The sequence below is a fragment of the Nylanderia fulva genome, unplaced genomic scaffold (assembly GCF_048542155.1).
Source record: "Nylanderia fulva isolate GAGA-0341 unplaced genomic scaffold, ASM4854215v1 Scaffold15, whole genome shotgun sequence".
Lineage (NCBI taxonomy): Eukaryota > Metazoa > Arthropoda > Insecta > Hymenoptera > Formicidae > Nylanderia > Nylanderia fulva.
The window spans coordinates 475,380-488,493 of NW_028189730.1; the positions used below are offsets into that span (position 1 = coordinate 475,380).

At 38.0% G+C, this 13,114-nt stretch overlaps 2 protein-coding genes across 17 annotated transcripts in view; both read left to right on the forward strand.

Moving 5' to 3' along the window:
- The window catches only part of Rgl (Ral guanine nucleotide dissociation stimulator-like), a 29,873-nt gene extending 25,965 nt beyond the window's left edge, over window positions 1-3,908 (forward strand). For all 6 annotated transcript variants that reach the window (XM_029308734.2, XM_029308736.2, XM_029308731.2 and 3 more), the window contains one exon: window positions 133-3,908. In XM_029308734.2, coding sequence (XP_029164567.1) covers window positions 133-783 — 651 coding nt within the window. In that variant the 3' untranslated portion in view covers window positions 784-3,908. The remainder of the gene's footprint in view (window positions 1-132) is intronic.
- Window positions 3,909-5,939: 2,031 nt separating this feature from the next.
- dysc (whirlin protein dyschronic) overlaps window positions 5,940-13,114 on the forward strand; it is a 76,090-nt gene continuing 68,915 nt past the window's right edge. For 8 of the 11 annotated variants that reach the window (XM_029308832.2, XM_029308842.2, XM_029308843.2 and 5 more), the window contains exon 1: window positions 5,940-6,220. The gene's annotated coding sequence lies outside the window, so the exon portion shown is untranslated. The other 3 variants (XM_029308836.2, XM_029308838.2, XM_029308839.2) reach the window with 3 other exon arrangements.

Here is a 13,114-nt window from a genome sequence, read left to right on the forward strand (position 1 = left end):
CTCTCCAAAATTATATAAGCTAAATTAATTAAGCTACACACATGTGCCTTATTAATTTATTTAGCTAGAAAAATATTTATATTTGGCTATATAAATCCAGTTTTATTTGATCTCTCTTTCTCTCTCTCTCAGAATCATCAGGGTCATCGGAAAAACGACTCGATCGCGTCGACGTCGAGCTCCAGCAGTTCCCAGTTCTACTGCGACCTCGACTCTCTGCCGAGCTCGCCTCACAACTCATTGGACCGAAGAACCTCGCCCTCGCAAATGTCCAGTTCGTCCTCGAGTTCGTCTCTACCTTCCCTCGACGTGTCTCTGAGCTCCGGTGGAGGTGGCAATCATCAAAGCCGTTTAGCACCTCCATCGGGCACTACTGCCCCAGCTAACGGAAGTACCCCGAATCTCGCCGGACTGTCCAGTCCCAGTCACTCGCATAAAAGTTCCCCGGACTTTTACATCATCAAGGTCACTATGGAAACGGACAACGTGGAGACCGAGGGCGTGGTGCTTTACAAATCCATCATGTTGTCCAACAACGAGCGGACGCCGCAGGTGATCCGAAACGCCATGCTGAAGCTCGGCATCGAGGGTAATCCGGATCAGTACACCTTGGCGCAGGTGCTACCCGATCGGGAAATGGTGCTACCGACCTCGGCCAATGTCTACTATGCTGTGAATACCGCGCACAATCTTAATTTCATCCTGAGACCGAGGAGAGAACCCAACGACGCGACCTCGGACAGTCCCAAGAGCAAGGGCAGCGCTCACAATCACAAACGGTAGTCGTGAACGACGTCATGAATATTTGTAAGATCGAGGAGAACGATCTTCGAAGTCTGATAACGCAAGCTAGGACAGTTTCGGACAGTTATGAGTGAATTTTTACACGAGATTATAGAGACTCAAATCGATCGGGGTGATTGTGACGGAAAAGAAATGTGATCTCGGAACGTGTTCCAAATAACGAATCAAATATTAAGCAACAATGTTAATTATCATGTTATTAATATCAGGATAATAATATTAGAGAGTGTTGGCCCCATCTTCTTAATTAACACTATCGGTAATATTAATTGATGGTTACTATTATTAATCAATATCGGTATCGTGGTTGATTAGTAATATTAACCATACTAATTATATAATTAATACTATTAATAAAATACATATCGTTAAATCAAAATATTACGACTCATTTTCGCCATCGTAATTTAAAAACGATGATGGTTTACAATGAACACAATTTTTATAAAATATACCAATCGCGAAAAAGCGCGATCACAATTACCTCGATCGATCGCACATCTTCTCTTTCAACGTGTCTCGAAATTGATGAGAAAAGGAGCGAATCTCACTGTTAATTAATTAATTAATTAATTTACCATGACAGCTCGGCTCTTTCGCTTCCCGATGCGATGCAAATAAGCGCCGAAGTACGATTAAGCATACAGTCATGCGACCGGAAATGCGTAAACGTGCGCACGATTAGAATCGTACTCGAACACACATAATATGTATGTATATTTAATTGCGCAATCGGGAGCTTACTCTAACATTATTCCAGACGCGCGTCTGTTTTTTAGCGTGAGTCACACATGCGAGGTTCTTATCGATGCCACGATGATGCAAACATTCAAACAAGGGTCCCGTATTCTTGCCGCTTTAACATATCGCGTTTGTAACGTTAAACGCGATATCTCTCCGATCTCGATCTCGTCATTTGCCTAATTTGTCTTGATAAAAGTCAACTGAAACGTAACGTGAGAGATCATTGGAGATTTAGAAATATATACACATCCCTTCCTTTTTATTCTTTATTGTAATTCATATTTAGCGCTAAATACGAACGTGATCCCGAATGATATTTATCTGACATGAAACACGATATTATAAAAGCATTATTGTATTTAAATAACTAGGACCAAGCTAATCTTGCTATCTCTTTCGCTTATTGTTATTGAAAAAGCCATATTTTACATTAAAATATGGTCTCTTATTTCTTACGACTGTTATCTGTCTGATATACATCAAGTTTGAACGATATTACGAAACGCGATCTAGTTGTGTCAGAATAATGCACAAAGAGTGTTTTCGTTATTGTAAGACAACGTTATCGTGTTTAGCATTAAATGTATAATAAGAATAACGGGCACTTATACGACAGAACTTTGCGCGTGTGTGTACGTGTATATACACTATACATTATAATACGTGTGTTTTTTTCACGAAAAAACGAAAACGAGATTATAGATAATTTAAAACGGGACGAGCGACTTGCCTCCGTTTCCGGCGGATCCTTGAGGTCCTTGTGAATAATAATAATTGTAACTTTTGCATAGCGCGGTAAACTCGACCAAGCAAGAGCGAGAGGCCACGTGTGCTCTCGTGTCAAAACTGTCAATTATTATATATCGCTATTCTCACGTATATTTTAAACAAAAAAAACAGGATCTGCGAGATTAGAGAACTGCCGCCGTCGTACATTCTGTCCTTTTGTCCTCGCGAATTTGCGAATTGCGCGAAGGCGAAGAAAAAATTCTGTGATAAAAGAATCTCTTTTTTTTCGACTTTCTGCAACGAAATAGAGAAAGAAGGTCGACCGCCACTGATCAGACAAGTCCACTTTTTCTAATATTACGAGGAAACTCGGAAAAAAGTTTCCAAGAACGAAGAGAAATCTTATTTTGTCGCCCAAGTCGAGCGAGAGGTCGGAAATAAGAATAAACGACCGCTAAATAAATCTATATATTTATCCACCGAAAATTGCACAGAAAAAGCTTCATTTTATCTTAGTAAGATAAAATATTGTTATAAGAATCAGACAAATTTATTTTTTCCATTATGTTGGAACAATTGAGAACATTTTATTGAAAAAACAATTAGTTAATTAAATAAGATTGAAATCTTTTTATTTATACATTTAGTTTGTACGATAATTAATTTAATTTCTCTATAAATTCGTAAGAATTTATAGCGTAAAACGGCGAAAATATATTTTCAATATGTTTTGTGTTAGAAATTGTAACATATACATATATTTTAAGCATGTATTTTGAAAAGAGTCATGTTAAAAGTAATTTGTAAATATTTGTACATAAAACAAATCGAAAACAAAATCAATATGCTTCATAAATTGAAGTAGACACTGTCATGATCTGTATTAAATTCTTTACTCAATTAAATATTTTAGAAAGCATGAAGAATACTATTAAATCATATCAATAATTAATAATAATAATATTCGCTAATATTTCATTAGTGAATAATTAAAAGCCGCAAGGTCGAAATCACATGTATCTCCTCTCTGATTTTAAATGTGAATAATTTCAAGGCAATTAAATTTTGAAACAGTGGACCTATCTTTTTTTTTACGTCTCTTTCACGATATCAATCGATACCCCATTACTGGAAGCGAGCGCTAAATAATAAACGACTCAATTTGTCTGAAAAAAGTGAACTTGCCTGGTTTTTGCCGGCGGACCTTCGAATCGAATCGAATCGAAATCCATATGTGTTAATCAGTTTAATCGAGAATCATTCCATTTCATCATATCGGCCAGTCGGTTTTTCACGTTGATACATTTTTTTACGAAACTGCGCGAGACAACCAAGAAAAAGAGGAAAAAAGAAAAAAACAAAACCGAAAAAGAGAAAGAGCGAAAAAAAACACAAATGTGGTCGAGTATCCCGACGATACTTAGCTCGAATAAGGTTTCCCCAAGACGTCAGTCTTACGCAATTTTTTGTACTTACTTCCCTTCTTCGTATCTGTTTGTCTAATTAGCTGTATATTTCTCACGTAGACGACTCCTCGGGAAAAAAAAAGAAAAACGAAAAGAGGAGAGCCAGGACGAAGCTGTAATGTAGTACGCGACCTGACAAAAGAGAATAGATGGCCTACACTTTTACACGTTGTGCGTTTTTATCACCTTCCTCCTCGACAACCCCTTTCGGTCGTAAAGCTACCGTGATTTGACGCCCCGTCGATTTCTATTCTTTCCTCCGTCGCTTTTTACCTCCCGTTAACCCGTTTAACGATCTCGTGAACGAAATTCCTTCCCTTTTTCATTAATTTCACGTATTTCCACGTCGGGTGTACTAGTCGTCCCGGTTTAAAATACGTAAACGAGAATGGAGGAAATATATTCTAAAATCGGCGATAAAAAAGAAAGTCATACATTTAAGGAGATGTCTTAAGATCACTTTTACTCGCTCGAGGGGGAATTCGAGATCGATATCGCGAATCGTAAGAGATAAAGAACCATTTCACAGATCCTTCGCGGCTCCTATCTCGTTGAAAAATCGGACCGATCGGTATCTCGCGGAATGATTTCACGTGGCCGACGAGTGGACTTCCGGCGTGTCGGCACATCCGACACGCGAACCTGTTGATCTCTCTCGCTGCAAGGTGAGAATATTCGAACGTGCAGGCCGATAAAAGGGCTCCAAGCGGAACGAAATTAATGGTTTCGTCTGCCGGTTCACGATCATTCAACGGCGTCGAAAGCTGACGACTTCCGTCCCGACGAGAAGGACTGTACCGATCGTTCTAATGATTTTCCGCGATACTCGGGATGATTAAGCGAAATAAAATGGAAGACATAGGTTGGGTGGCCATTATTTTAGACGGGAAGAATTTATCATGTTTTTTTTTTTTTTTTCAAGTGCCTCGTCATATTTTCATCAAGTGACGGAAGAAATTTAATTGAAAAAATTAAATATTATAAACACAATAAATTATTTAAATTTATGTCTGCACTGAAAAAAAATTTATTGAATTGGAATAAGTATTTATTTTAATACTGCCAAATAAATCATTTATTTGAAACTAATAATATCGATTTGATGTAAAAGTTTCAAATAAATGATCTATTAGACTGAAATATATATTTATTAATTTAATAATTTTTTAGTTTAATTTCCTTATATTCTTGAATATATCTGACTCGTTAAATTTGCTTTACGGAGCAATTATTACTGCATATAACATAAGATCTCGATTGCGACGTTTAAATTTGAACAATTCATCTTTATTCGGAGATAATTCAAAGTTACTCCATTTCCGTCAAACAATTATCTCGAGACGTGTTAATCTAAACGTGGAAAGAGTCACCCAGATACCTAGATTGTTATCAGTGTAATACCACGTTTCGCGATTGGTTTCGCGCAAAGTGGTTCAAGGCCGAGCCAACGACGTCAGAGAAGTAGTGAACCGGAGGAATTTGGATATATGCATTCTGGTAATGGGTTTAATTGATATCGAATATGAATTCCTTCTCGCCATATGTGGCGAACGATCTATACACTCGCCAAATATCCGGCCACTTTAACCGCAGCGAATACGTCATTAGGAAATTAAATCCGCGTCTCATTATTTCCGCAAAAGATCTTCACGACCCATTTGTCATTAACGAAACCGATTAATATTTCCGTGAGAAATTAATATTTCTTCCCACGCGCGAGAGATATGTAGATAAACGACTGATTTGATGGATAAAAATCTAATCATTAATAATTAATATAAAAAAATTAAGAAAAAAAACAAACAAATAAACAATTGAAAACAAAATATCACTATTAACAAACAGTCCTATTTTTTCTAAAAATTTCTAACAAAATATTGTATTAAAAAAAAAAAAAGAGATATATAACATAAAAAAATATAATAAAATAAAGAATAAAATATAAGGCGTCAGAATCTTAGGTTCTTGAAGCTGGAGCGTTATTAGCTCCGAAAATACCACTCTCCGTCCTTTTCTCCGGCTCGGCAATATCGCGCGGCGGTATCGAAACAACAGCTCCGTCGCACCCCCGTCACCAGGAAGCCACCCTCCAATGAAGCATCGACAGCCCGCGCTTGCTCGGGGGTTGGTTTTCTCGCAGCGCCGGCAGACGTCGCGACGTCCATCGCTTCGCCTCTTACCCTCGCCTCTCCCTCGACGAGCCGGTGAACTCGAAGCGAAGGCAACCCCCGGCGACGAGCCAGTCGTGAGCTTCGTGCCGTGGTTGTTGCTGGGGCGATGCGCCTGGCGCATCGACCGACGTGCGCGTCCGCAGCAGCAGCAGTAGCAGCGAGTAGTGCACCGCGCGTCGCACTATTGCATTTATTTTCCGTCGCCGTCGTCGTCGCCGTCATCGTCATCGCCGTCATTGGTGCCGGACTCGCTGGAACGACGACGCTCGCACGCGAGCGCGTCGCCGCGGCCTCGAGATGAGAGACGTGAGTGCCTTCGATCGGTCCACCTTCTCTCTCTCTCTCTATCTATCTTTCTATCTATCCTTCTCTGTCTCTCGTTCTCTCTTTCTTTCTCTCTCTATCTCTGTCTCCACCTTCCCCGAGCTTCCGTATATCGCGTGAAGGAATAGACAACGTAGAATTAGCCATCTTTAAAAGCTTCCGTGCTACTTTCCGCGGACTTGTGACTCTATAAGGAGATGTCGTGCCGATCAAAAACCGAAATGGCAAGACCGTGTGCGTTGTATGTCACCCTTCTCTCTTTCTCTCTTCCTCTCTCGAAATCGCGAGCGCTGCTTTCGCCCATTCTTTCGCGGGAACAGGACTTTGTGAATTATTACTATATGAGAATAATTATGTTGTATTAAATTGATTTTGTTGGTTGCGTGTTGAAGGTAATATACGTATTGTTGCATTGAAAAAAATATTGCTGATATAAATTTAGGAGGGTGATGTCAACCCTCTGGAAATATAGTGTCAAGTCTAGAGGGTTCACAATATTTACGATTTGAAAATAGTCTGCTAATTAGTTACAAATCAAGTTTTATAGTTGCGTTTCGCTCAAGTTGTTTTTCTTTGCTTTAGGAGCTTTCATCGTCGAGAGATGTTCCGATTCTAAAAATATATACCAGCAGTCGAGCTTATGTGGTAATTGGCTTGGAGGTTGTGGGGTAGCATCAAGTGTTGCCTTGAAAAATATTGCCACTGACAATAATCGCTTCCAGAAGCTAAGATCGTGACTTGCCAGCTTTAGAAATGTCGAGCTAAGTTCGGAGAAGATGTCTCAATATCTTTTGACAACTTAAAGGACATACGATTAACATATAATTCAGCAAACGAAAATTGTAATATTCTTCTGACAGAATTAAAATTCGTATCCTTGAAAACCTATAATTATGGAGACTAAAATTCCTATTTATTTCAATGTCCAGATTCAAGACAACAGACTTGTTCCTTTAAAAAGCACAATGTTACTAAAAAATCTATTCTAAAAGATGAGATGATTCCAAAGCCTTGCAAAAGTATTCTAAAGACATATGATTAACATATAATTCAAGAAACGAAAATTGTAATATTCTTCTGACAGAATTAAAATTCATATCCTTGAAAACCCATAATTATGGAAACTAAAATTCCTATTTATTTTAACGTCAAGATTCAAAAGACAACAGACTTGTTCCTTTAAACGTTACTAAAAAATCTATTCTAAAAGGTGAGATGATTCCAAAGTCTTGCGTCATATTCAAGTTCAGAATGAAATTAGAAGAAACACAAGCTGAAGAAAGTTCAAAGAACAATCTAAATTCATCACCGACATTTCGGCCTTCTTTTCAACTTTACTATAACCGTTCGAGGAACTGTTTATTGTCTTCGTTATCGTTCCCGTTCACCATCGATTCTTCGACTAAACCGCTGACGCGGTTTCGCTAAAAATTTGATAGGGTTAAGGGCGGTTCCTCGTCTCGGCCTCGGCCAAGAAGAAGGCAAAGCCTGTGCTTAACCTCCTCTTCCCTCCCTCTCTCTCTCTCGTAACACTTTTCAGCCCTCGACCTCGTGGCCGAGGATCGATCTCCGTGACGTGCTGCGTGAGCACACCCTCGTGTAGATGGAGAAAAAAAAGCGGCCGCTCGCGGTCGCGTTAATAACTAATAACGGCCGTATGCATGTTACACGTACGTGTATGTATGTGTAGTTGGCAGACGCCGACACGCGACGCCTTCCTTCTCTCGCCCTTTTTCCAGGGCGTCGCGACACTCGTACGCTTTTGCTACTCGTGCGAGCACGTGCCACGTGAACGTAATCGAGTGACTCGCCGAGAGAGCGAGCTATATCCTCCCGGGGATAGCAGGATGGAAAATGTTTGGTGGATTATAGTGCCGGAGACAATGCTCCTCGAATGTGCTAGAAATCGCGAAAACAAAACGACCTTTCCTTCGAAAAATATTCAGGTATGGATCTCACTTTCCATTTTCGGGGTTTCGATTCGGGAACAAGGATACGAGAATATCGAATGAATGGTATTCTTTGTGAAATTTTGATTTGAAAAAATTATTTGAATCCTTAACTGCGCGTATATCCAAAAGATGTTTAAAGGATATCCAGAAGATGTTCGATGTCCTCTTTCGGATATTTTATGCTGTTAGGGATTGATTAAAAATATTGGAAAAAATATGTTGAGTGTTTGAAATTCATTTTCGTTTAATTTTCACCGAGAAATATTGTTTTGTTTTTCCAACATATACATACGCTTCTTTTTACACACCTTATAAAAAAGTTTGAATGTGCTACGAATAGCTTGCAAGATCTTTAATATCTGCAAAGTACGTAGTTGTAAAGTAGCTCGTTTATTTGTTACTTGATGGAGCGCACCTCGATCTTTCGACGGAAGAATAAACTTGAAAAGCAAGGATCAATGATTTTTTTTACACGCCATTTTATACGGTAAAAAACATAACGAAGAAAAAACTTGTACGTCAATATTGGAAATATATTAGCTATGTGAATATTCTAATTAAAGGGGACAATCTTTCTTAATTAAACTTCATGGAACAGCTCGCTCTCTCAATGAATCATTCAGGTATCATAAACCGTAAGCCATAAACCATAAAATATGTCGAGTAATATGTAGTGTATTAAAGGTAATTTAAAACTTTACATCCCGGTATAAAATAAAAGTATAAAATTAATATTCGCAAGCAAACATAAAAGTATAATATTGTCGATTATGAATTTATATACTATAATTCGGAAAATTGCTCCGGAGAATTTTTCTCGAAATAAATAAGAGAGAGAGAGAGAGAGACTTGAATAATTTAAAAGGTGTATGATTTACGTCATGTGCATATTTTACATTTGTGTATAACAAGCAAGTATAACAAACTCGATGAAGCTGTCAGGTTTTTTCGTCACTTTGTTAACACACTGAGTTTCGCTTCCTCGTCTCAGAATATGTGTACATTAACCGAGCTCGAGTTGCACTTATTGGACTGAATATCGAGTTTACAGGGTACACGTGGCAAACGCATAAACGCCACAAATGTAAGTTGGACAGTTTTCGGACCTGTTCTGTTCGAGTGTCCAGTAAATTCTGAATATACGCGCGTGACAGAGTCACGTTGAACGTCACGGGAAATTGAATTCGATCCCTGTGGTCATCCACTCGCTCGGGGATGAAATATCTGCGTTGCGTATTTCCATAAAATTTAAAAAAGCTCTTTCCCCGACGCGAGATGTGTAAAAATTCCGTTTCTTTCTAGATTAAAAAAAAAATAACGATATTCGATAAAATTGCGAGTTATTGTGTTTTATGGATTGCTAAACTCTTCTTATCGGCGCTGACGTTTCACAATTACGCGCCATTTTTATTCTGCTTCCTGAAAGAGAGTTCCTTCATCATCTTTCTTAGATCCGACAGCAAATAGGGATCGACGGCGCGTGACGCAAAAATAAGTCATTGTGGACGACGCCATCATTGATCGCGTTGCTTATAAATGTCTCTCCCCGTATTATTTATAGATGGATTCACCGGCCGTTTATACTCGTGATTATCGAATGTATCGTTCAGTGGATTGCATCGATAATTTTGGATTTCTAATGCAATTTTAATATATCTTATAAGCGTCCTTCATCAAAATTTCATGTCATCAATATATCGCAGAACTGCATTCGAATTAATTAGATTCGATGAACGTCGTTAAAAGAATCCAATGATTATTTGGCATTAAATACGCGAAATGCTCGGAGCGGAATTTTATTGTACCTACACCGTGTCGCGAATGTTTAACCGAACTCGCAGCAAGTACTATGATAAATACGCTCTCGGTCGCGATATCGCGATATCGTGATCCAAATAAATTACACCAGATGCTTTTGGGGCTAAGTGCATTTCAGAGGGAATTTACTTAGACCCGCGGACATACGTTTCGTTGAATATTCAACATTGCGACGTGCATTGCCACGCAATGCAGTGGCGATTCGCGTTGGCGCAAGAAACAAGAGGAAATACAAGGGGAAAGGAAGTGAGCTCGCGTGAAAAGATGTCGACTATTTTCCCTAACCCTAAGCAATCTACGCTCCAAGCGTCGCTTTTTACGTGACGTTAAAGTTGGAAAAATTCACGATTGCCATGCTGATAGAGAAAATTACATCTTTACAATGCTACACTAGCACTCTGTAGAAAATACTATTACTCGTCTTACAATTATTTCGTAGCCTTGAGATTTTCAATTTATTCTCCGTAATTTTAATTCTAGAAAAACATTTGCAAAATTGATCATCATTAGTTTAACAAGCAGAGATTTAGTTGAATTGTTCTAGGTATGCGTATAAAAAATTATTGATTATTTAATCATGAATAATAAGCTATATCGCGTTCTATTATTTCGTAACTGTTACTTATTATTATTAAGTTAATCTTTTATTAAAATGTCAGTTCCATTTAGTTTACATTTATTCCCTTCATTTTCCAATAATTTGCTAAATATAATTATTAATAGAGAGAAAAAAAAATAATTTTATTTAATTTATCCTGAATTAATAAATAATTTCTACATCATTTACGTTTCATATTATACCGTTTACATCTTGGAGAAATGTAATTCTTCTTTCGAATTCTAACACAACATTCGGCACATTAATCTCATAGATCTGTCCGTCGAGATAACAGCGAGGAGAAAAAAATTCAATTAACAAATCGATGAAAAAACGGCGTGGTGTATCGAAACATATTCATAAGCCGCCACGCGACGGCAATTTATTTCCGCGAAGCAGAAACTCGCTCTTGCCCGCATCATTCGAGATACCGATCTCGGTTCGTGACCAATTCGCTTTTCACACTTCATCGAGCTCGTTACTCGACCCCCGGAATCTCGTCCGGATGAGAGAACAAAAATTCCTGTTATTATTTCTATCAAAATCTATAGTTGATAATCCTTGTTCGAACTATACCTACATTCGCAAAAACGGAAACAAGCGCAAAATATCGAAAATCTTTTTACAGGGTGTCCAGCAGACTCAATGAAAAAATTCCTCACTTTTTCAGATTTTCCAAGACCAGAAATTAATTTTTCCCCGGACTTTTTAGTATTATTTTTTCCAAATATATAATTTATATACATCTATATGATAAATCAATTAAATGTTAAATCATGAAATCCTCGAGATATTTAATAAAAAATATCAAATTATCGAGGCAGATGTAGAATAATGTGACAAAATCCAGATAAATAGTAAAATTTGCTGACTTTTCCCTGACAATTCCAGATTTATAAAATTCCCAGACTTTTTCAGATTTTCCAAAACCAGAAATTAATTTTTCCCCGGACTTTTTAGTATTATTTTTTCCAAATATATAATTTATATACATCTATATGATAAATCAATTAAATGTTACATCATAAAATCCTTGAGATATTTTTGAAGTTAAAAAAACAAAAGTTTAAATCAAACATGTCACTACAAACTATTTAAATAACCACCTTTTTATTTATATTATATCAAATTTTTTAGTTTTGTCTCTATCAAACACATTGAAATGGGAATCGAGGAAAAGTTTATATATTTATTTAATAAAAAAATTCAAATTATTGAGACAAATGTAGAATATAATATAAAATAGATAAATATGCCCGGTTTTCCAGATTTCCCTGACCGCTAGACACCCTGTTTTAGAGAAGACATAAATTATCGACGATTAATTTTTCCGCTCGACTCACGAGTGGTGAATCGAAAAATGATATACAATGATGACAGAAATGATTGTTGCCCTTGAGGAGAGTTCGTGACTGAATTAGCACGTGTGTGTGCACGCGGCTATTGCTTTTGCACGAAACGCGGAAGGTCGGGCGGTTTTTAGGTTCCTCGCTCGCTCGCTGCTCGTTCGTGCAATGCACAATCGTGCGATGTCGGGGCGATTGGGTTCGATAGGACGACCTGGCGTATTTATAGACGTATGTATGCACAATACTAGCCGTGGGCGCCGCGAATAACCCGCGCGCAATTTGCACACATTAAACCGATCACATGTTTCGGCCGGGTAATCCGTGAATTCTGTCCCGATTAAAATCTCCGATGCACTATTCGATTGTTCTCGCGAATTGTATTTTGCAATAGCATCGATGGATAAATTGGATTAGCAGAATTACTTGTTCCTCGTCATCCGGCCGAGGATTTCTCCCGGAAAAGAGAGAAATTATTTATAGCATTGTTAGTATTAATTTAATTTTCGAGATATTTAATCCTCAGAAACCAAGAGGAATCGATTTTTCGAGACTCTAGACTGGTCTCAGTTTTCTGTTGGAATATCACTTTGGCATATATTAAAAAAATTTCAGTCCAGAAAAGTTTCTAAAGATTGAAAGTTCCGAGAGATTGTAAGAACGCAATTCCAATTCATATCAAAATTTGACATATTCATAGTTTGATCTCTCTTAAACATATCAATATAAGTAACAATTAGGCCTTTCTTTTATCAATTCATATAAAAATATAGACGCATATATACTACATTTGTGTCCTTAATTTTCTGATATCACATTTTATCTTGGTATCGCTGTGCAGGCAACTACAAAATTTATGGGGATTGTTAAACAAGCAATTTCTCACAAGGACTGATATCGGTCAGTGTCGTCTTCCGTTGCAGCGTCGAGACGCGACGTCGCGGCTGCAATCGCAATATTTCATACCATTCCGACTTAACGATGCACTCGCAAATATTATGCGACGTAGGATTCGAGACTCAGGTGATCGCGTTCCGGTTTCCGCGGAAATTTCCGTGTGGAAAATTCATGTCGTTCCACATCGCCCTCGTCCTCCGCCCTCTTTCCGGCCTTTCCTTCCTCCACCTCGGATGCAATATCCGTCGAATGGCGTCTGAAATTA